Consider the following 25,271-nt stretch of genomic DNA (forward strand, 5'->3'; position numbering starts at 1 on the left):
TCAAACTGGGCAGGAACCCAGGGGCAGGAGCTGATGCAGAGGCCATGGAGGGGTGCTGCTTACTGGCTTGCTCCTCATGGCTTGCTCAGCCTGCTTTCTTATAGAACCCAGAACAACCAGTTGCCCAAGGATGGCCCCATAGAGCATCCTTTTACCCATCAATCACTAACTAAGAAAATGCCCTACCGGCTGGCCTACAGCCTGATCTTATGGAGGCATTTTCTCAATTGAGGCCCCCTCTTCTCCAATGACTCTAGCTTGTGTCAAGCTGACATAAAACTAGTCATGGCTTTGAGTATGAACTGAAGCAGGAGTGATGGCAGAGAACACAGGGTTGAGCAAGGCCAAGAAGCTGAGAGAGAGAGAGAGAGAGAGAGAGAGAGAGAGAGAGAGAGAGAGAGGACCAGCATCCTTCAAGAGCATACCCCAAATGACCTAAAACTCCCATTAGAACGCAAACTTTTTTACCACTTCCCAATGTAGCTGTTACCACATGGATTTGGGAGGTCCCATACCCAGGTCACAGCCCCTCTTTAAGATATGCCATGGGCTGTTTGATGAGGTTAACAAAGTCACACCGCTGTCACTGCTCTGTACTACCCTGTGACCTCACCTGCTGACCGGGACTCCTCACTCTGCCACTCCTTTGCCAGATGCCACACAGAGATGCTATCCTTCCCTGTGGAGCCCTCCCATCATCCCTCACTCTGCAGGACAACGCAACAAGGTTGTACTGCATTTAACCATGCCCCCTGCCTGGGAACAAGGGTCCACAGGCCTGGAGAGAAAGGCAGGTCAGCCCTTAAATCTGAAATCTATTGGGAGGGTTTCCTATAAAAATTACTCCATCAGGGCAGGACACAGGCAGGCAGTGTCCATCCCTTAATCAGAAATTTCCTCTCCTGCCCTGGCCCAAGGGAGCCACACCAGTGGAAACAGCAGACCTGTTCATCCTGCACAGCATTTTGCAACCCGGTCTCCATGGTCAGCCTGGAAAACGGTGTCAAAGTCCTCATGGGACCCCTCCTAGCCAGGAACAAGCACCATCAATCTTGCTAACACGATGGTGGTATATTCACCTGTCCAAGCAAGAGAGTTAGTGTGTGTCAACAGGAAGCCAGTGTTTGCCTCCAGCTCTCACGTCTTCCCTCCACTACAGGGCGAACTGGGCCAGGTGCCAGACCAGTCAGGAAAAAAGAAATCAAAAGTAGACACCAGCCTGGGTGTGGTAAGAATGGCAATAGTCACCACAAGGAGAAAACAGAAATCCTGGCCTTGGGCTAGGTGAGGGGCCACCAGCCACAAGCAGTCCACACAGACTAACAAGGTGACCAGGACTGATCCACGCACCTAGGGCTGTACCAGGCAATAGGAATCAGCAAGAGGACACTGGCAAAGGAAGTGCTGTTTATTAAGCACCTACAATGTGCCAAGCAATATAAGTTGACAAACGATCCGTACGAATCCTACACAGCAGGGGTCTTAGAGTTCTGCAAACGCAATGGGTTAGCATCAGGCCATATACACAGAGAGGGTAGATATGAACCCAGGTCTGACTCCAAAGACAATTTTTCCTTCCCCTACACTCTCTCTCTCTCTCTCTCTCTCTCTTTCTCTCTCTCTCTCTCTCTCTGCCCCACCCTCCTTCCTCTCTTCATTCCTCCTTCCCTCCCCCCTTTCTCTCTTCTTTCTCTGTTCCTCCCTCCCTCCTCCCTCTGTCTCTCTGTCTCTGCCTCTTTCTCTGTCTCTCTCTCTCTCTCTCACACACACACACACACTTCACACAAAGAAAAATGAACCCACACTTGTGAGGTTAAGTGTTGAAAAATAGAAGGCCCTTCCGGGTCATTGTCCACTCCCCTCACACCCCAGGAATGCCCGGAGGTGGGAGGGTCAGGGAGAGGCTGAGAGAGGGAGGGTGCTGGGCTGTGCAAATGCCAGCGTGCCCGGGGAAAAGAAACCCAGCGGGGTGATACAATCTCTCGTTTCCAGCGCAAAGCACCGATTAAACACAAGGCAGATGTGAGCAAATAAAGCTGTGGCATCCAGAGAGAAAATCGATACTAGATTATATGTCCTAACCCAATCATATAACAATTAATACAGAGCAGGTGGGGTTGAGGGCAGCCACCAGAATGCAGAGGACGCCACTGGACTGGCTCCTTGGTAACCTAATGTCTCCTATAGCACCCTCTTGTGCAGAGCTCATGTCCTGGCCCTCCCACGATTCTCAGATTCTCAAAAGGCTACCTGAAGTTTGGTGGAGTCTCGCAGGACACCGACAAGGTTGTGATGGGTTGAAAGTGACTCTTGTTCACACTGGGAGTAAGATGGGTATGCCTAGAGAAGGCGAGAGAGTGAAAGACATTTTGGGGCGAGGGCACCCACCAGGAAGCAACAACAACCAAGGTTATGCAGGCAGGCTAATAATAGTAAATTTGTTCCAGGAAGTAATGAAGGCCTTGCCCTAACAAAGCAATAGGAAATCTGACCCAAACAGGAAAGTGTTTGCTCTCTGGAAGCGATGCTGAGGCGTCTGGAAAACATCTGTGTGTTATGTAACTCAGAAAGTATGAGTAGGCAATTTCATCATTTTCAAATGGAGCGATCACAGGAGAGTCAAGGACTAGAGGCCCTGGGCAGTGAGGGCCTGTGGCTGCCAGAACATCCCACAGAGGGGCTTCAGGCCCATGGTCGGGGGAACAGGGGCAAAGCAGCATGACACAGATGTCTGCTATGACAGTTTACCAAGTTCAGCCAGCCTCTGCTTGGGAGAAAGCTTTGGCACTGTCAGAAAGTCAAAAGTGCTGGTGTGCAGGGAAGAGAAACCTGACTATGTGTGCAAACCTGGTTAAAGCCGACCTAGAGCTGCTCCACAAACGAAAGTGGAAGGGAGGTGCAGACAGGGAATCAAAGGTTACTGCTTCTGCTTGTCTTGATAGAAACCTGGGCCTGGGTTCTTCCTGCACCCCAAATATTCTGACATGGAAATCCCAGAGGAAGGGGTCCTTTCTGACTAGGAGGTCCTCGGGCCAAGGACTGTTGCATGCCAAGGAAAAACAAAATTTGTTAGCTGAATATTTTTTAGACATTTTGCAAGATGCACGGCCTCCCTGACAATTTTTAATGTACTAACTGCCTGGTCCAGTGAGCTGATTAATTGGTGCTAGAGCGATCAATAAAAAACAGAAAATTAAAACAATTTTAAAGTGATTAAGTAGTTTAACACCTGTCTCCCGTCACGTCAGCGCAGGAAGAAAAATAAAGCAGGTGTCGAAGGGGCCTCCTGAAGCAAGAGAAAACAGCTCCTGTCTCAGAGATGACAAATCACAGCTGGCCGATCAATCTGCTGCAGCAAGCCCTTCTCAGGGCCCAGGATGGAGGGAGCACCATGCATGACCAGCAGGGCCAAGCAGGAGGGCTCATGCCTCCAGTTGCCTCCAGTCGCCACCTGCTGCTTATCAAGGAAGAGCCAGAGGCTTGTCTAAGCCCTAGGCTGGGATGCAGATCTCGGGCAGCCTGTGGTCTTCCACTGTAACTCATGGGACCAAGTGAGAAGGCCCTAGTTCTGGTCCTCTCAGTGCTACATTGGTGATCCAGGAAGTGGCTCAAGTGTACTTCAAATGTGGTTGCAGACCCATGGAGTTAAGGGGAAAACAAAACAAAGCGAAATACATGGTCACAGCTATCTTTGAGATAACCAGACCCTCTCTTCTGGAAGCATGTCTCCTCCCTTCCTACCAAGGGGGATGCCTAATCGCTGCTATTCCCTCAGTCTTCTGTTTGTCTCCTGGCTTCAACAGGTGGTGAGGTACCCAGTGAGTGCTGCCATTTGTCCTTTATGATGCCATCTTTGTCCTGGCTTCAGTCCCTTCGCTTTTACTTCAGCCAGAACAGGAGCTTCCCCGAGCAAGCTGCTCCTCTCCCAAGACGTTTGACCTTGCAGGAAGTCATCTTGGAGCAGAGGAAATGGGGAGATGATTCTTTGCCCCTGTCTCCACCCAAGTCCTCCCAGGATGGAATGAACCTGGGCAGGTGAAATGAGAAAGCATCAAAGTTAGGAAGTTGTCTGTTGCATCTTGAGAGTGATCTTGAGCAAGGAGGCTGGGCGGGAGTTTTAACAGGTTCAAGGCCAACTTAGGCTACAAAGCAAGACTTACTGTAAATAAATAATAATAATAAAATAATAATAATAATAATAATAATAATAATGGGCTTGAATTTTGCACATGAAATTTCAAGTCACCCATGCTCTAGAAAGCTCTATTCCTATTTCCTTTGCCTTCCTGGTGTACTACCCAATGACTGGGGCTCAGGCATAGGCCTGAAGTCCTTAGAGGAGGAGCCAGGCTCCCTGACAGCCTTTCTACCTCCTTGCTGTTGTTGTGGTCTGTCAAGTTCTCTTGGCCTTAGCCAAATCTGGGTGTACCAACGTTGCTGTGAGACCTAGGGTGACTGTCCAGGTAGCTTGCTCTTTCTGTCCTTGCTGCACCTTTTGGAAGTTGCCCATCCGCACTTCCTGTCTACCCTAGTATTATTTTCCTTCTCAGGTCTTAATGAGGTTGAAGATTAAACTATCACAACTATTATTCTCTCTTCCTAGTTATATTAGGTACTAGACTTACGTTTTCCAGCTTAGGACAACTCTATTGTAAACTCCGTTATGCCTTCACCCTAGGACTAGATATGTAGGTCATTTTGTTCTTGATTTTCCTTTTCTTAGAGCACACTTGTATTCACTGTTTTGTATAGTTTTGTATCAAGCCTAAATCTTTTCTTTAGACTAAAAGGGGAATTGTAGAGGGATATTCACTTTGTCTCCTTCTGTGGCACTGACTATGCCCATTGGGGGGGGGGTGGAGCCATGGGCGGAAGTGACCTGTGGAAAGAGGTCTGAGGAGGAGCCAGGGAAAGCTCTCTTGCTGGCGGGTCACGGAGAGGAGAGCACCAGGTGGAGCCTGCTGGTATTCATCTGTCTAGGTTGTAAGTTATTTCTCCCTGAATAAACATCTATTCGGCCTATTTGTTTATCCTGATCCTTATTTAACCGCAATAGGCTTGAATTTTGCACATGAAACTTCAAGTCACACTCATGCTCTAGAAAGCTGTATTCCCATCTCCTTTGCCTTCCTGGTGCACTACCCAATGACTGGGGCTCAGGCATAGGCCTGAAGTCCTTAGAGGAGCCAGGCTCCCTGACCAATCTCCTTCATCCAGGCACAGAAGCCATGTACTCTAACAATACAGTGATAACACTTGCTGTTCACCTTCAAGGTCCCCTGATAGCAGCACACCACCCTAGACTGGGACAAAAGAGGAAACTTCAATGGTTAATTCCTGGAGACATCCGAGAGCACCAGTGAATTTTTTTTCTGAGACAGGGTCTCACTGTGTGCTCCATGCAGGCCTAGAACTCATTATGTAGATCAAGAAGCCTTGAATTCAGAACCCACCTGCCTTTGCCTCCAGAGTGCTGGAATTAAAGGTGTGCACTCCGGGCTCAAGAATGTCTTCCCACCCTCCTGTCATGTCTCTGCCCACCACACTAGGTACTGACAGATGGCCAAGTGTTGAGTCAAGAACCTCCAGCTGTTTTTAAAAATTATTTATGCCTGTGTGTGTCCTAGGAGGCCAGAAAAGGATGCCAGGTCCCCTAGAACTTGAGTTCAAAGTAGCTGTAAGCCGTTTGATGTGAGTGCTGGGAATCTAACAGATCCTTGGACAGCAAGCTAAGCACTTAGCCACCTCTCCAAGTCACAGCTGTCCTAACAGTGACCATCCAGCCTGGTTTTCCTTTCCCTAACATCCCCCTGGGTATGAACACTGGCTGAGCAGCTCCACAGAGCAACTGATCTACAGCACCTTAAGGTGTCAAACACTTCACACTATACAGCAAACATTTGTGTCAACAAAAAGCCCACAAAAGACTTTTCAATCTGTAGCTGTTGACTCACCTCTGTGATCAACATCCATCGTCTCTAGGCATTCCCTGATCTGGATGAGGCTTTGGCAATATAGCCTGACAGCTAAAAGGTCCTATAATTTGTCTCCAGTCCATTTTAAGTATCTGCTCCAACAGGTGTTTGATCCAGGGTCCACTTGACCCTGGGAAAGGTTGCTTAGTATGTACCCCAGGGACCTACCCAGGTCCCTCAGTGCCAACCAGATGCAGTCAAGCGGGGGACTGACTGCACTGCTCAGAAGCCAACACAAGTTCCTGACTCTGCTGGCCTGCTATTGCTCCCAGCAGAGTAAGCTCGACACTGACTGAGATAAAGTTTCCCTGGGCCCAAGTTCCAAACTCTGCTGTTTTGTTTCTGTTAAAATGCAATTGTTTTTCTCTGGAGTGTGCAGTGACTGCTCCGCGTCAGGAAGATATATGAAAATCTCCACTTCAATTCAGCATCCCTTTTCTCCCAGACAAACATGGTCGGATTTTAATAAATCAAAGAGCTACAGTGTTTAATAAAAATTTATTGACTTACAAGTGATTATTTATCAAAAGACCATTAATAGCAGGTACTGAAATGATGTGTTACTGGGTGGTGCTGGGAGACTAATAGGAAATCAATGCTGCTGGCCGGACGGAATGCATATGAGAAGCCCACCCCCCCAACAGCGAGCAAAATTTCACCAGCAAAATACACCAGACGCTAGCCCTGGTGCAGTGAAAAGTTCCTCCTTTTTATTTATTGTTTACAAATGAAATAATCAATACTTTTAATCTAGAGCAAAATTTATTAACTTTCCCATCGGAGAGAGACATATTGACTAGGGGAGAGGGGAGTGAGTGCGATGGAAGATGGATGGCTAGATGGTCATCTCTTAGCCTGTCCAAGAGTCTGTGTGCAGGAGTTGGGATATCCCAGGCCACACAGGAAGGTGTACCTGGGGAAACTGAGTCTGGCAACTAAGATGGGCAGTGGGCGGAACCACCTGCAGCAACATGGTAGTATCTTTCAAACATCAGGGTCCAGCAGCGAACACCAGCCCAGAGAGTGGGAATTTGGTAAATTCTAGAAGGAAGCCACAGATTTTCACAAGGCAATTGGTTAGTACCCCCACTGACAAGCCTTTCTAGATCTAAATGCCTCTTGCTGCTGTCCTGGCCCACTGTCTCTCACACATCAAGGTTTCTTTCATTTCTTAAGGGTACCAACAGGGAGTGGTGCTGATACAAAACGGCTCCCATCAAGCTATGCTCATGGCCAGGGTGACACCCTTCTACTGAGCACCCATCCTGTTCTCGGTGGAATTTTACTAGCCTCATTAGAAAACTCTTTAGCTGATAAAAAGTCACATCTGAGTGAAAATTGTCGGCAATCCACAATCCCAACTACCCAGCATGTCTGAGCCAGGCATAGTGCTTAGCTTCCCAAGCTGGGTTTGCAGTAGGAGCCAAAAGCTCAAAATGGATGTTTCAAAACCCATACAATTTTAGGACTCAAAGCTCACATCTGAAATAAAGAGCTCAGTCAATAAAGCACTTGCATTGCAAGCATGAAGACCTGAGTATGAGTTCCTAGAACCAATATTTTTTTTTAAAAAAAGAGGAAGGTAGCTTCTACTTTTAATCTCAGTGCTGGAGAAGTGGACAGGACTCACTGGCCAATCCATCTAGGCCAAGGAGAGACCCTGTCTCAAAAACAAGGTGAGGCCCCACTGAAGACTGGACAGCTCAGGCTGTCCTCTGGCCTTCACATACTCTACTACTACACAAATGTACCCACCCACCCACACACAGACACATAGGCACACACATACACCTGCTGAAACTTCAGGTGTTTAAGGCCTCAGAAGTCACCAAATTTAAGTGAGAAAATGGACAAATAAAGACAATACAGGAAGGGAGCAGCAGGTTGACAAGTGGGACTGAAGGTCTCCATTATTTGGGCTGTCGCTGCAACCAACCCCACATCAAATCTCTGTCTTGCAGATAGCTGGGAACCTGCAGGACTCAGTTACCGATGGTAAACGGCAGACTAGCCTGAATGCCTGGACCTAGTGCTGTGGAAAGGAAAGACACACAAACTTCTCATGGTTCCCTGCTGTGTCAGTGGGGTAAGAGCCAAGTGAAAACAAGATTAAAAACTCCCTATGCTGGGCTGGAGAGACAGTTCAGAGGTTAAGAGCACTGGCTGCTCTTCAGAGGTCCTGAGTTCAATTCCCAGCAACCACATGATGGCTCACAACCATCTGTAATGGGATCTGGTGCCCTCTTCTGGCCTGCAGGGATACATGCAGGCAGAACCCTATATAAATAATAAAATCTTTAAAACAACAACAAAATAACCTCCCTACACAAATTGTGAAAGCAATAAACCATAAGCAGAAACTTTAAAGGATGGCACTGAAACACTACATTCTACATAAGCCGAAACCCACTTTTTATTTTTGACCATTTGTACTATAGTCCTCAAGAGGCTGTTCTCACAGTCATAGAAAGGTGTTTTTATTTGAAAAGTGTTTTCCACTGGGAACAGAGCAGGCAGGAGGAAATGGGGGGCTATGAGGTGACAGGAATGTAGGGGTGACACCAGTTCATAGCCCTGGGAGCCAGGCTGCACTCCCAGAATGGCCTCAAATCCCAGACTTGGAAATGGAGTATCTGCAACATTATGAAAAGTGCGGCGACTGTGTCACTATGAACAATGGCATGTGGGTGGAGGGTTGGTGGACCTCAGAAGTAACTGAGCAGCTGATATTGGGTCTGCCGTTAGTGGCTGCTGGGAGGCTTGCGGCCTGCCATTTCTCCTCCAGCCATGAGTGTATGCAGTGTGCCCCTGCCTCCTGCCTAACTCATCAATCAGTTCTCCCCAGCACTTTTGCTCCCTTTTCATACTAACACTTGCTGTTTCCCACACCCTCAAATCCAGAGCAGGGCCTCTCCGCAAGCTCATCAACAGTTTGTTTTTCATGGCTCTAATATGGGGAGAAAGCTAGAAACAATGTGGAAATACTTATTATGAAAGCTTACCCCCTCAGCAATACCACCCTCATTCCAGAGTTAAGTCAGACCCTGCTGCCCAGGGTCATTTTCAAGTTACCACAGTTGTTGACCGGCAAAAAAAAAAAAAAAAAAAAAAAAAAAAAAACCATTTCTCGGGGAGTGAAGGCAAAGTCCCTAAATTCATTTCCATCCAGTTTTATTTACTCACAAAACAAGTTAAAATTCTGGGCAGTAGCTGTGACCTCTGACCTTTGTCCTGCCACATTCTATGGAGCCGTCCCTGTGAGACCAGCATCCATTTCCTTCACATATACTAGCACTGGAACCCCCACAACAACCCTGTGAGGTAGGTTATCATCACCCTTTGCAATTCCATGTAACAGTTAGGGAAACCAAGACATAGTAAACAGATAAGTCATGTGGGGGACTCAGGCTCAGCCTGGAGGCTAGCTAACTGGCCAGGGGCCTACTGGCTTCTTCCTATCTCCTCTGGTGATCTTTGAAGCAGGAACACAGAACGTATGACTCCATCTGCTGAATGAAACAAACACTCCCATAGACGGTTTTCTTTTTGTCTCACCTAAAAGCTCCAGGCTGGAGGTTGTTTAGGCACCTTCCTCAGCAATGGCCCTTCTGACTTTCCCAGCATGTGGATGACCCTACACAGCAACGCCCAACACTCTCTCAGGGCAAGAATGGGGCCTGCCTTCCCACCAGCTAGCACATGACACAGCTGCTTTAATGGCATTCCTCTTAGAGGCTTACTGTAAAGGAACAAGGGGCATGTTTTGTCCTGGGGAGCCCAGGCAGCAGCACTCTGCTTAGAGTACAGCAGGCAGCCCATGGGGCTCTGAAGAAGCTCAAGGGTCCCGGAGTCCAGAACAGCCTGAGGGCCAGAGTCTGGAAGGATGCAGCAGTGGGCGGTAGGGATGGTGGTAGAGGTTGTGGCAGCAACAACTCCAGCTGACTCACTTGTCAGGATTTAGAGGTGGTGGCTCCAACCAGTGCCAGACATGAGGCTCAGGACCGGCTCCGGTCCTCATGGTTACCAACAATCATCTTGCTATACAATTTCTGCTGCTCCTCCTTGAATGTGTCTTTCACCTTTTCTCTCTTCAATCCACCATCCCTAAAAAGACAAAGGCAAATATAGCAGCAGAGAAGGCCAGTGGCCAGCTCTGCAGCACCACAAAGATGCATTGTATGGTTCAAATCTCAGGAAAATAGGCAGGAAACATGGAGCAAGCTCCTGTTCAACAAGTTTAACGACTGTAGATGCTAGAGGTTAATTCACACCCCACCTCACACCTGTTCTTGTAAACAAGTTTCAATGGGACACAGCTATGACTACTTGTTTGTGTATTCTCTTTGGTTGCGTTCACATCACATACAAATAGCACAAATAAGTGGTTGCAAGAGACCTATAAATTGTACAGACAGAGTATAACCTCCCGTTCTAGGACACAGGCAAGAGAATGCAGTAAAGGAAATGTCTACTTTGAAATTCTACATTCTTCCCTCTCTGAAAGTTTCCAAACGAAGTCAGGTAGGTCATCTCCACCTAGAGGCATAACAGGTAGTCTGTCTGGAAGCCCCAACAGACTGGGCAAAGGGCCACAACTCCATGTTCCGGAGGACAACACAGCACTGACATTATAGGTTAGAACTAGGGGAATTGAGTGTGGCCATTCCTTCTCTAGGGCCAGCAGGTTTCATTCTTTGAGCCAGGGAGGAAGTCCTTTGCCTCAGAGGTGCATATTCTCTGGGCGGGTTCTACTCACCACAGAAGGTCTACCAATCCTCCCTGCCGGGCAATGGCAGACTTCACCCGGTTAGCAAACTGCACAGCATCTTCATCTTTCTGTAACAAAGAATGAATGAAAACAGTCTGTCAGACTCCTGAATACCAAAGCAAGCCAAGACTTGCACTGGAGGACTGGAGACACCTACCTCTCTGGTCATAGGAGGCAGGTACCAAACACTGCAGACAATAGCCCAACTGGTCATCATTCTCAGTAAGTATGTCACCATCCCATACTTGCTGCTGTTCCAGAAGGCATCACCAAACTGAGGGTCATACTGCAAAAGGAGAGCAGACTGGATATTAGGAATACATATGCACCTGTGACCGTGCTTGTGAAGGGTCCACAGGGGCAGGGATCTATGTTAGAGGTATTCCAGGCCCAAGAAAACACTGCTGAAATGGCTCTAAAGGCACGTGAGTCTGACTTCCAGCCCTCCAGGTTCAACCAGGCCATCAGGGAGGTCTTTCCCTAACCATCACACCAAATAGTTCCTGCCTCAGATAGCCTCACCTTGCACTCACAAGCAAGCATACAGGTTTCATACAATCCAGAAACAGAATGCAGAATAACACACTATCAACACTCATTTCCTAGATTCAATAATTAGGAACAGTCCACTGTGTTTGCTTCACGCATCCTTTCCTCTCAAAGCATCTACTTATGTGTGTAAAGTTTATCTAAATGAAGTCATCTTCATACATCCCCGACTTTTTAATGGGACATTCAAAGGAGAATTTTTGATGCTCCAGACCAAGAAACACTTAAGAAAGCATGCAATATACTATATTAAAACTTAAGTGTTCCAAAAACAATTTACATATTTACGATTCTAACAAAGAGAATTTCTGTTCAGGCAGAAAACTCTGCTAATTATATCACCAGGATCCATTAGCAAATAGATCCATACAGGATAATCTCATGAGGTCTCAACAAGGCAGGTGTATTAGGTTTGTCAACAACTTTAATGCAGAGAAAGGCTAATTCCAAGGTGTTCTGTGAGAAAATATGATTGTAGGTATTGAGCTATTAGGCCACAGTAATCTCAGGGGTAGGAAAGCCTGGTGAGAAGTAACAGGAAGAGCTGAGTTCTTGAGAAGGCTGCCTGTGCAGAGCATGGGTGGTTGCTCCCAAATGTTTGAAGAGACAGAAAGGCAGTGCATTGACTGCAGAATCACAAAGCAAAGAGTCTGCACAGAGAATGCATAAATAAAAGAAGAGTTTCAAGCGCTATCCCACAGGTCCAAGGTGCCACCACTATTGCCTTCCCTGGCAGAAGGATGCATACAGAGTACTGTCAAGGAGATTCATGTGTTAGTGGATGGGGCTTCAACTGTCCAACTTCCCACACTAAGTTTATGATGTCAGAATAAGAACTGAGCAACTATGTTGAGATTAAGTCCTTACTATAAAAACAGAGACTTAACAGAAATTAAGAAACTTAACACCTTAATAACCACTAAGAGGAACTGGAGAGATGGCTCAGCAGTTAAGAGCACTGGCTGCTCTTCCAGAGGTTCTGGGTCAGCATCTACATGTCAGCTTACAGTCATCTGTAACTCTGGTTCCATGCATTCTGATATTCTCTTCTGGCTTCCTCAGGTACCATGTGCATAAGTTATGCACAAATACATGCAGACAAAACACCCATATACATAAAATTTAAAAATAGCAATAGCAGGGGCTAGAGAGATGGCTTCAAGGCTACTCTCTTCCCCAGCACCAACATGGCAGCTCACAACCATCTGTTAACTCCAGTTCCAGGAGATCCCATATCACCACACAGATATACATGCAAGCAAAGCACCAATGCACATAAAATTAAAATTACTTTGTTAAAAACAGCAACAATGAATTTTTTTAAAACCATTAAGGGAGACTAAAAATTTAAAACAAACCCACGGTATATAGTTACAAAGACAGCACAGCTAACTACACATACTAGAGTATATCTGTCATCCCAGCTACTTGGAAAACTGAGGTAAAAGGATAATTTTGAGCCTAGGTAACACAAGGAGAGCCTGTTTTAAAACATAAAACTGACTCTTGTTTTAAGCACATGAGCAGAAGCTGTGTTAGGAGTAAGAGATGAACCCTCTGTTTAGGGCTGATTCTCTTTCCATGCCAGGCAGACACCACAGCAAAGCAAGGCAAACAACATTCTCAGAGCCAGTGACTCGTGATTGTAGAAATGTAATAAAAGCACTGTCATCACTGTTGAGGTTACCCACGTCCAGATTCCAACAGAACTTCAGAGGACCTACCAATGTGATCCCCTGATTAGCAACAGAAATATCACCCAGGGCCTTGATAAAATGACATTTAGTATTTAGCATGAGGCCTGCCAATCTTTTTAACAACCCCTCAGATGATGCTACACATGCTAACACAGTGAAGGAAAAAAAAAAAAAAAAAAAAAAAGACATAGTTGATAGTCTTTCTCTCTCTCTCTCTCTCTCTCACACACACACACACACACACACACACACACACACACACACACACACACACACACACACCACTATGCTACACTGCAGGATGACAATGGTGGTGTGATGGCTGTTCTTGGTTGTTGACTTGGCTATACCTGAAATTAACTAAAACCTAAGGGGCTAGGTATATCTGTGAGGGATTTTTTTCTTAACTGACCATTTGACCTTTAATCTGGATCTTTTGTGGTGGGAAGATCCGCCTTTACTCTGGGCCACACTTCTCGTGGCAGCCTATATAAGACTGAAGAAGGAAGCTTGCTCCCTGCCTGCTTGCCATCACTTTCAGTGACAAGTCCATTCCTTCACCGACATTAGAGCCCACTTCTTTAGGATTCTGGCATATACTGAAGACCAACTAAGACATTAGCTGTATGGACTGAACAACTAACTATTGTATTCTTGGACTTTCTCCTGGGAGACAGCCATTGCTGAACTAGTTGGACCACAGCATGAAACCTAATCTAATAAATCACACACATGCACGTATACACATTCATTCAATCAGTTATTTTCCCCTAGAAAACCCTGACAAATACAGGTGGGATGTAGACTCCACTCTCTCATAACAGACCTTGTGAAAGACTATTTAGGCCAACCAGGCCTGTCTATCAGTGAGCCTACAGCCAAAATTCAGTTATTAGCGGGCCCAATTTTCTGCTTAGCTAATAGAAGAAGGTGTTGTCCACCTACTCAGGAGTTGGGCCAGCAAGCTAAAAACCAAGTGGGACACATTTTTATAACACTCTGCAAACAGATCCCAAAAAGGCAGGGGCTAAACTGAGTTGTTCACAACTCCTAGCCCTGTTCTAAATGTCAGCCTAAGAACACTGACACTACTGAAAACAAACTATTTGGGGAATATTTGAGGTCTAGGTTTGTTTTTTAGAAACAACACACATCTGCACTAGGCTATAAGGAGGGTGAGAGGATTGAGGAATACAGGGAAGCTGACTGGCTGAACCACCCCACATTTCCAGGGAGTCCTGGATAGGAACAAGAGTGAAGAAGCTCCCAGGATCCAGTTCATCATCACTGGAATACGGACAGTGAAACACAGTGCAGTGCAGTGCTTAGCTACAGTGTGACAAGGACCCATCCATTCTCTCCTCTCTACCCACTGCACCCGTCCAGCTTACAATCCCTCCACTGCACTGGAAGCAAGTCAGCTGTGCAATCTGAGTGCCCTGTATTTCAACAAAGTCACTGAAGAACAAAACTGTGAGGACACAATCACAGGGCTTAAGGACTTTGTGACTGCAGAACCTGGCAGCTCTGCTTCTCCCACATCCAGCCAGCATCCTCTTCTACTGCTTTGCCCACATGATCTGGCAGTGCTGGTACAGAGAGAGGAGCAGCCCAAATAGTTCACCAATTCCCTCCCCCACTTGTGCATCCAAGCTGGCCTCAGGGGTCTTGTACCTTGATAGCAACAGGGTAAACAGTGGCTCCAATTTCAAAGCTTCCTTTTTTGAACATCATCACTGATGTGTTATTGATGCAGGTTCCTGAAACACAGATAAGAAAAAAACCCTTCCTTTCTGGACTTCTACCCAGTGTTTCTTCAGCACAAAAATAATCCTCAAACAACCTAAGTCAATCATCGTTCAACTCATGAATGAACACTAAGGAAGCCAGACAAATGCAGCCCTCATTCCTTTTCCCCTTTCTCAGGCCACTGTCCCAGCCTTACGTATGGAGCAGGGATGCCAAGCAGACTGAGGGAGTACTCTGCCTGAGACTGAAAAGCTACCTGTCAGCAGTATCACAGAAAGGGATGCTAAAAGGCCCCAGTGTTACCCAGGGCTCAGAGTCTGGTCTCCCTCCCCAGAGTTACCCAGGGCTCACGGTCTGGTCCCCCTCTCCAGAGTCACCCAGGGCTCAGGGTCTGGTCCCCCTCTCCAGAGTCACCCAGGGCTCAGGGCCTGGTCTCCCTCCCCAGAGTTACCCAGGGCTCAGGGCCTGGTCTCCCACTCCCATCACTTTGTACCTTCTGGAAAGATGAGGATGGGCAGCTTACTTTTATCTTGTACATGCTCAGTCAGTCTTTAGGATACAGAAATAGAAAAGTCAATGATCTTATAGGCTACATATAGCAATAACATTTTTTGGCTTCTAGTCTGTATATCTCAGTAATGGACTATTTGCCCAGCATATACAATGCTCCACTCAGTACTACCACCCAGCAATACCCAAAACAAACAAGAATCACAGTTCCTAATTTGTTTATTGGAATGGATATAATGAAAATATAAATAACTTGGTAAATAATATTGGGTCCATTTACATCCTTCTTAGATGTCCTAAAACTTTATTACAACAACTGTATAGAATCAGTATAAAGGGACAACTTCCCTGAACATATTTTATTTTCTAACCAGACCAACTAAATAGCATTTTGCCCATTTACCTCTTGGCCACCAGGTGGCGATCTTTCACTTCAGAACGCTCAAACCAGACATGTGGGCATGCTTTCACCATGGCTCTTTGAATCACACCCATAAGGCCCCCGTGTACCTGCCCCACCTAATTTTAGACAGAGAGGAATAATTAGTGAAGTCATCCTTACACAAATCCTTACACTTTGGGGAGGACTCCCAGCCTCTCCCTGTTAATATTTCATAATTTAAAGTTTCTCATGATCAAGAAACCATTGTTGAGACTTCTTTGTTTCTGAATTCCCCTAAGCCATCAATACCAGAGGCCACTCCAGTTAAACACATAAAGCCGAGTAGCTTATGCAATGGCCCTCTCACCTCGCTTTCCCAAGACTCCCTTTTCTGGTAATCTCCTTAGTCTCCTTAGTCTAGGGACAGGCCCAGCCATGCTCTCACTCTACTCAGAGCATCTTCTATCCAGTCTTTAGGATGACCCTCTTAAGTTGGGACCTGCTCAGAGCATCTATCCAGTCTTAGGATGACCCTTTTAAGTTGGGACCTGCACACAAAAAACTTCTTCACAAGTCTGAACCCTTAATCAAGGAAGTTTCCTTTGGAGGACCTACAGGTCTAGTTCCAATCAGAAAACCACAGAAAGAGGCTTCGTACCATGGCATAGTAGCCATCACTGGCCAAGATGATCACATCAATGGGAGATGTATGATTAGCCACACAGATACCACCATTTCTTGGTCTGTTTTTCCTGTAATATAAAATATAAGCAAAGCAACAAAAATGGCATGAATCAATATGTTTGGAACATACCTTTCCCCCTCAGAAGCATCACTAGCTCCAGACAAATGTTAATGAGTAGCCTTCTTGTTAATATAAAGTTCCCTCACCTGTTGTGGTAGGTAATGATGGCTGTCAGGGCTCGAACACAGATTCGGTAGCACATTAAGTGGACATGTTTACTCAAAAACTCCTTAAACCTGCAACAACAGGACAGCTGAGGTGCTGGTATATAAAAATAGGATAAGTTGCTGACTCCAACTATTTAACAGTGGACAAAGAACTTGTAGAAATATTAGCACCATGGTAAAACCTGCAAATGCATCTTTATATCCACATATGCAATCAAAGAAATGCAGAGACATGATGACATTCACCTGTTAGTGGTCGAAAAATAATATTCCAAGCATAGGGCAGCCAAAGTTTTGTTTCTTAGATTCCTGTCTCACAACTCACCATCCATAGCAGACATAACCTCTTTACCAGCCTCAGCAAAACAGATGTCTATGGGGGCTCAGAACTTCCCTAAGGGGGTAAAGTTTCCTTAAGAAAAGAAGGGTAATGGGGAAAAAAAAATCTACTCACACGCTAAGTTATTTGTCAATTTATGGAGCTAGCAGAACTATGCAATTAAACATCTTAAAGATTGGGAGTATACCAGCAATAGAGAACTCTCCCTGCAGAAACAAACAACATGCTGTAACAATCTTAATACCTGAGCCTGGACTCCCTTATGGTATCTGCCTTTCTTTACTCTAAAATGGGAAGATGGTGAGGGCTGAATTGGAAGAAGTGAGTACACACTGCTACTGTCTCATATCAATTACAAAACAGAAGCCATTTATTACAAACAGCACTGCCACGAAGACTCAAGGATTGGGTTGGCATCCAAAGCTGTAGTTGCCTCCATCGTCAGTCACCATGCTCAGAGCAAACTGCTGACATACACATTCACTGTACTCACCTCCCATTTGGTAGATATCCAACCATGGTAGTGCCCACTACCAATAGGCTAATCCCTGTGAATGCCAGCGCAATCCTGAAAGAAGACAAAATACAGTAAACCAGTTATTCAGTGAATATGTAAAGACAAAGGCAGGAATCATGAAAACACACGTAAGACCTGATAAGAGCTTCCCCTGGAAATGTGAGAAACCATTTGTATTGAGAGATGACTGCAATTCCAAATAGACAGTGGAACTCCCTCTTCAGCATTAGGCAGCTCCTAGACCCAACACCTGTCTGATCTTGCTTAGGTTGAACACCCTGGCAGAAGTAAAACCTCTGTCAAAAAGGAGATAGAGTTGGAAGGTACCAACATCTGGCATGCCAAACTGAGAAGAGCACAAAGAAGCAGAAGTCATCACTACTTCTGTACCAGAGAGACAAGTTTCAGGAAAGGCTATGTCTATGAAAGAGGGGCTAGGATTATATGATGTTCTCTGCCCTGTGTACAGTCTCCCCAACAAGCAAGTGGTCTTTAAGAAATCCTACTACTTCCTAATATGGTGCTTGGTGCACACCTTTAATCCCAGTACTTAGGAGGCAGAGGCAGGTAGACCTCTGTGAGTTCCAGGCCAGCCAGAAATACACAGTGAGACCCTGTCTCAAGGGGGAAAAAATAATACACACACACATGAAAAAGAAAGAAATTATTTCTGTCAGATATATAAAGGATATAAGGACTTGAAGGGATAGACCCCAGGGTAAAATGGACTAGTCATGGGGAAAAACAAACAAACAAACAAACAAACAAAAAACCACATTGTCCTTTATAAACGGAAAACAAGGCAAAGGGATTTGGGTAAGCTGTGCATACAGGCAGAGAAGCTTATACTAGCCTCCAAGGCTCAGGCTTACCTGAGTGGCAGAAGGAAGCAATATCGAATCAGTACTCCTAACCCCCAGAGGATGGTAAGTCGTAGGCTTATATATTGGAAATTGTAATTGGTTCTGCTCAGCAAGTTCCAGGATTCCAACTCCTCTGCAGAGAATCTCTTTGTCACTTCATCATCCATAATAGTCTCCATTCCTTTCCGGCAAAAGTAGAAAATATCAGAGAGCTCAAACTCCGGTGTCTTATCCAGAGCCTTGTTACTACCACTTCGACGAATTTCTTTAATTTCCTCTTCCAGAGAAGTGGGATCTTTTGCAATGATTCCTGCAAAAAAAAAAAAAAAAAAAACACCAATATCCTTAGTCAAGTGGCATGCTACTTGTGTATGAAGACTTGAGTTTTAAAGTACAAAGGATATATGTGTCATAGCTTGGATGTGGGTTGAATAGGCTCTCCAGAGTTTCATGAGCAGAAAGAGATAACCTTCAATACAACATGAGAAGTGCTGGGGCTTTAAGTGGTGGGATGTACCAAACTCTGATATATAAGCTTCCACCTAGGCTCATACTTGTAACACTATTTAAACTAAGTGAGTCACTCACACACACACACACACACACACACACACACACACGGCATGAAAGTAGTGAGAAAAAGAAAGGAAGGATGAGATGGGAAATAGGGGGCAAAAGGACTAAAATTCATTATATACTTTGTATAAAACAAAAAAAAATCACCTGTATGATAAAAATCCTATAGGTGTGGTAGCAAATGCCTTTAATTGCTACACTCAGAGGCATAGGCAATCACATCTGTGAGTCTGAGGCCAGCCAGGGCTACATAGACAGACCCTGTCTTTAAACAAACAAACCTGGAATAAGAGATTAGCTAATGGGATTAGGTCATGGGACTGCTGTCTCTGCAGAGAGCAGCATTGGCCTTGCTCTGGGTGGGTGGGTGGGAGCTGCAGGGGTACATTCATTCCCATAAGATCAGGTTGGGGTTTTGGCAGATTTCTGGTTGTTTGCTTGTATTTGAGATAAGGTCTCAGTAGCAATGCTGGCCTTGAGCTCACTAAGCAGCTAAGGAGGCCTTTGAATTCCTGATTCTCCCATTTCTATCTTCCAAATGCTGGAATCACAGGCATGGGCCATTATGCCCAGCTCTTTAGATCAGTTTATTAAAAAAAAAAAAAAAAAAAAAAAAAAAGGTAAGCCTGATACCTCCTTACACTCTTGGGCCATTCCTTGCCACTAGAACCAATTCTTCCCTCCCTCCAGTCCTTTGGTACCATTTGCCATACTGCAATATGACCAAGGGACCTTCATCAGTGGTATTCCACTCTACCCAGGTTTTCTCTTCTGTCTCTCTGTGTGAAAGAGATTGATAGAGAGGGAGAGATTGTGTGTGTGTGTGTGTGTGTGTGTGTGTGTGTGTGTGTATTGTATGACACACAGGCTAGAGGTCAATGTGAGGTATCTTCTCCTATCACTCTCCCCACCACACACATTTTTACCAGGGTAACAGTGAACCTGAAGCTCTATGCTAGACTGGCTAGCCACTGGAAATCTGCTCTGGGAAATCTGCCTGTCTCTAGCCCCCCCCCCCCCCAGCACTGGGATTTTACAGGAGTACGTCACTGACTAACCCATGTAAATGCACAGCAAGCATTTTACTCACTAAACTAGCTGCCCAGCACCTGCCTGAGTTTTCTGCTTACCAGAAGGTCAAACTTTCTTCTACAAAGAATTTAAGGTATTCTGTTACAGGCAAGAGTAAGGACTAAGACTCTACAAGACATGGGTATTATTTCAGAGGCTCTTTTATACTAAGGCACACAATCCTACCGTTGGTGTAGGGCTTGTAAAGCTGGTGGTTCTTCTCCTTGGCTCCTCTCTCCATTCTCAAGGTAGCCCACTGAGGAGGAAAATGATAAAATGACAGCAACAGTGATATTCTTTTAATCAGCAATCACCCTACTTCTTTAGCATGTGAATAATTCTAGTTACCTAACATGAGGTAGCAGTCAAACAGCACACCTCCCAAAGAGAACTCACCCTGTCCACAGGGCTCCAACTTACTGACCAGGAACACACAGTGTTCCCAGCAGTAAAGCACTAAAAAGTCACAAAGCCATGACAAAGACATTCAGGGAGCTTTTCTCATTGCCTGGATCTGCCTCCAGGCACTTTGAAACTGGCTAGTAAAACATGTCTCCTTTAACTACAGCCTACCCTTGCAAGGATAACCATCATCACAGCATTTATATATTTGTGTAGGGTATGTGTGCGTATGGGGGTGGACGGACATGTGGAGGTCACAGGGACAACCTGTGAGGCGATGGTTGGTTCTCCTCCTTCCACCATGTGGATTCTGGGGATCAAATGAACAAAATTATCTGTGCATTTCCTGATGAAACCAGTAAACCCAGAGAACATAAAAGTAGATGCAACTGGTGATATGTCAAAGGAACAAAGAGTCTAAGAGATGAAATCTAAAAGATCCTGACTCATCATAGGCTGTTCTTTTACTTCAGGGTTCTTCTTCCTCTTTGGTAACTTTAGTGAATTTCCTCTGAGTCTGCAGTCTTCTACCTGATCCCATGACCAGTCAGAATCCCCCAAACACACTCAAACTAGTCAACCAGGTACATTCCAACTTGATGCTTAATTTATGTATTGGTGGGATAAACTGATGACCCCTTCCTGATGTATAAAAGAACATCTGACCTAGAAACAATTCACTAAAGTCAGGGTCTGTAGCTCAGTGGTAGAGTACTTGCCTCACCTCATGCATGAGGGCCTAGGTTTAATCTCTAAGACAAAAAGAAAGAAAAAGAAAGAAAGAAGAGAGAGAGAGAGAGGGAGGGAGGGAGGGAGGGAGGGAGGGAGGGAGAGAGGGGAGAAGGGAGAGGAAGGAGGAAGGAAAGAGGGAGGGACTGAGAGAGAGAAACCAATCACTGAAAATGTCCACATTCAAGAAGTGGGAATCAGACTACTTCCCTACAAAAGCCAAAGCCAGCAAAATTACCTGGAGAGCTTTGTAAAATTGCTCATGACATGACCAATGGATCGAGATACTGGTACCCAAAATAAGTACTTTTTTTTTTTTAGGGTCTTATGCATTTCAAACTGGCTTCAAACGCACCCAGGATGACCCCGAATTTCTGACTTCTGGCTACATCCTGAGCACTGGAGTAAGGATGTACTACTACATCCTGTTTTATATTGTGCTAGAGATTAAACCCAATGCTTTGTACATGCAAAACACACTTTCCTAAGCTATAGCCGCAGCCTAAAATAAGTACTTAAATGTTTCCCTGGATGATTAAAATGTGTAGTTAGTAAAACCAAAGAATTATGATAATCTTTTAGCTTTCTTCCAATTCTAAAATTATTCATATCATCCCAATTTAGGAAAATATGAAAAATCTTTTAAGAGGTAAAATAAGTCATTCTATGCCAGAGACAAAAATCTTTGTCCTCTAAAATTCTGCTGAAACCTAATCTCCAATATGATCTTATTCAGAGGTGAATAAGGTTAGGAAGGAAATGCCCTCAAGAATAAGGTTATAGGAGCTGAAGAGATAGTTTAGCTGATAAGATCACTTACTGCTCTTGAAGATTGGGTTTTGATTCCCAGCACCTACAATTAAGTAGTTCACAACCACATATACTTTCAATTACAAGGGATCTGACACCCTTTTCTGGTTTCCACTATATCTATACTCACACAATACACTTACATATACACATAAAACAATGAAATAACTTTTTTAAAAAAGGAATGGGGTTATAAAAGGGATCCCAGCAAGCTCCATCATCCTGAGGACACAGTAAAGTCTACAAACCAGGAAGTAGGCACTGACCAGACAATGCTGCCAGCACCTTGTTCTCAGAGAAACTTTGTTTTTATAGGTCATCTGTCTGTGACAGCAAAATGTTATAGTAGCCCAAATCTGGGCATTTCTTAAAACCAACCAAAAAACCAACCTAAGTTTGATAACATCTTAACCTGTACCTAAGTACTGTCACTGATAAAAGTAGCATCAATTCTGAGTCCATTAAGATTAATTCATGGGGTTGAGCTCATTGGTAGAGTGCATGCCTACCATGTATGAGTGCGTACACATACGTTTTTAAAATGGCAATTTCTAGGGGTAAGAAAGATGACTCAGTGCTTAAAGCACTTGCCATGCAAGCATTAGGACCAGAATCCAAATCCTCAGAACACATCTGACTGCCAGGTGGGCATGGTGGCCACCTGTAATTTCAGTCTCAGATGTCAGAGACTAGATCTCCACTACACACTGGCTAGAAAGACTAGACAGACACTCCGCTTCAATAACTAAGGTAGAAGAGCAACTGAGGAAAATGGGTAACATCAACCTCAGGCTCCCACATGCACAAATGCTCACCAACACTGCAGGCTAAAACGAACATAACCAAAATAAACATGACATCAAACAGGTACTCCTAACATGGGTTCACAGCAGCAATATTTATAGCAGCCAAAAGGTAGAAACAGTTCATCGAAGACAAATGCATAAGCAAATCATAGCACAGATACCTATTGAGTTATTATTCAACTACACCTAATACCCAAAAGTACCAGGAACGGCTACCATGCAGATGAGCTCTGAAAATACTAAGTCAAAGATGACAAACAAAGAAGGATAAATCATGTAGGATTCTACTCACAGGACATACCTAGAATAGGTCAATCCAAAGAACAAAGTTTGTACTAGCCAGGGCCTTGGAAGAGGAAACAAGGACAGACTACTGAGTGAAAAAAGGTCTTTTTCTTTAGTTTGGACTACCTTTGCATTAGTTATCCCCTACTATGGGATGACTGTTCCTGGCTTAAGCGCTTCCTCTGAAGTGACAGAAATGTGGCAGTAGGAGAGTTGGTGGCTGTATAACATGGACATACAGAATGCCACTGAACTGTGTTTAGAATGGCTGGTTTATGTGCTTATGTGTGCAGATCTGTAAATGCCTGTGCACTAAACTAAATGCAGATCCCAAGGAGGCCAGAGGTGTTGGATTCCCTTGGAGCTGAAGTTACAGGTGGTTATGAGTCACCAGATGTGGGTGCTGGGATTCACACTTAGGTCCTCTAGAAGAAGCAGTACATGCCCTTAACCCCTGCACCACCTCTCAAGCCCCACTTTGTTCTTACAAGGGCAGTGAATAATACAGAACTCAAAGGAACTAAAAGAATGTGGGAAAACAAATTAAAGACTGCACAGTGCTTACAAAGCTTGCCAGAGAACCACCAACTAAACCAAACAAACCTATAAGATATCACATGAACAAGTGCATTATATTATCCTGGTACATTACTCAAATTATGCACTTTCAGCTGTAGAAAAGAATTCCTGAGTATTTGGTGACTACTGAAAACATCTGCAACTAAAATAGCAACTGTCTGTCTACATATTAAAGTCTTGTAGCACAGGTCAACTTCTAGGAGATACTACTTCACATTTGCTTCCATTTAATACAACCAGTTCTGTTTGGCAGTACATTAAGTTCTGATGTATTCTCTATCTTTCTGAAAACTTGAAATGTTCTTTTCTGTGCATTCTTTTTGCATAAATGCAAGGACCAACCTCAGACTGCTGTGAGAGAAGATAAAAGGAGTCCATCAGTAGAAGCCTTATGCCCAACTACCTGTTCTGCATGAAGCACTTTCCGATGTCTAAGCCCCACTGTGATGTAGAGGGTAAAAGGACTACTGGTAAGAACCACTCTTCCTGCTAATGCCCTTCTCTCCCTTGTGAGGAAAACTATCACAACAGTACAACTTACCGCAAAGATCTTTAACAATGTTTTCATGTAGAGCTTTCGGATACCAAAGGAGACTCCAAAAATGGCAGGGACTATGATGAAAACAAGTAGCAGGGTGAAGAGGACAGTCAGGGAGATGCCCAGAAGGTTAACAATCAAGCTATCAAAAGGCAGCAACAGGAACATGGTGGAGGATGCAGGTCAGGCTGGTGCCCTCCTTTATATACACAAACACGATCTTCAGATGGTCCCTTCCAACAGCACAAGTCTTGAAAAGGAAGCCAGTCCCTTACAGGTGACAAACTCCATCTCAAAGTTCATGTCATCCAACTGCCTGAATACAGAACTGTGGCACAGAATAGTAGTAGAAAAGGGCCACAGTGGCACCCCAGAAATTCCAGGTCTCCCTGGCGCAGAGAGAGCTGTAGTCAATGAGGCAGGACAAGGCTTCAGGAACAGCATCCGAGTCCTGACTGAGTTTCCAGGCAAGTGAGTGGCAAAGGAGAGCTTTCGGCTATGTGGGTTGCTTCCAAGATTTTACTTTCTTCCTGCCCCAAAGCATTCAGCAGGTGAATTTGTCCTAAGGGTCTGTATTGCCAGAAATACCAAGAAGAGTCCAGCTTGGTGCCAGAAGAATCTTGATAACTCCAGTAGACAAGGGTAATTGCTGGCACTTCACACCAAAGGCTTCTCAATGTCAGTATACAGAAGTAAAATTCCTTCATAAGCTAAAACTGAGTTCACTGTAAAGAGTTCATAGCTGGTCCCATCTCCCTTGGGGGTGGGGGGCTCCTGGTGCTGGCTGCCCCAGGACCCTCCTACCCGGAGAGTCCCAGACTTTGCCAGTAACAAACAGAGGCTGGCACAGAATGTCTCATGCTGCCTGTACTGAGCACTATTCCAGACACGCCTGGCATTGGTGTCCTCTGATAGTCTTCTCCCTTAAGGCACCCTTCTCAGTGGTGACCTGGGTTCTTGGCAAAAGGTTGTTTACATGCTGCCAGAGCTGGGGATGGGAACAGAAACACCATCAGTCACACAAAGCAAAAGGAGAAATGTCAATGTGCTTCTATATGTGTGGCAAGAGAGAGCTGTTTTAGGGTGAACCAATAGACAGCTTCTCTAGTCATCAAGGTCAAAAGGAAGCAGGCAAATAGATACTCATATGGAAAAAACAAAACAAAAAAAGGTTTCCATGCTATTTTCAACGGCAACACCAACTTTCTGATAG

At 45.0% G+C, this 25,271-nt stretch overlaps 1 protein-coding gene across 1 annotated transcript; it reads right to left on the reverse strand.

Annotated features, from left to right (window-relative positions):
- Positions 1–9,110: 9,110 nt before the first annotated feature.
- Gpat4 (glycerol-3-phosphate acyltransferase 4) lies at positions 9,111–24,336 on the reverse strand. The gene is made up of 12 exons (XM_051182133.1): positions 24,062–24,336; positions 20,096–20,165; positions 18,272–18,572; positions 17,376–17,450; positions 16,522–16,611; positions 16,289–16,382; positions 15,652–15,767; positions 15,232–15,287; positions 14,664–14,749; positions 10,901–11,029; positions 10,732–10,811; positions 9,111–10,079 (listed from the first exon to the last, which is right to left on the reverse strand). The coding sequence occupies exons 1-12, from the start codon at positions 24,224–24,226 to the stop codon at positions 9,971–9,973; spliced, it is 1,371 nt and encodes a 456-aa protein (XP_051038090.1). The 5' UTR covers positions 24,227–24,336; the 3' UTR covers positions 9,111–9,970.
- Positions 24,337–25,271: the final 935 nt, after the last annotated feature.

This window comes from Phodopus roborovskii, unplaced genomic scaffold (genome assembly GCF_943737965.1).
Source record: "Phodopus roborovskii unplaced genomic scaffold, PHOROB, whole genome shotgun sequence".
In the NCBI taxonomy this organism is placed as follows: Eukaryota; Metazoa; Chordata; class Mammalia; order Rodentia; family Cricetidae; genus Phodopus; species Phodopus roborovskii.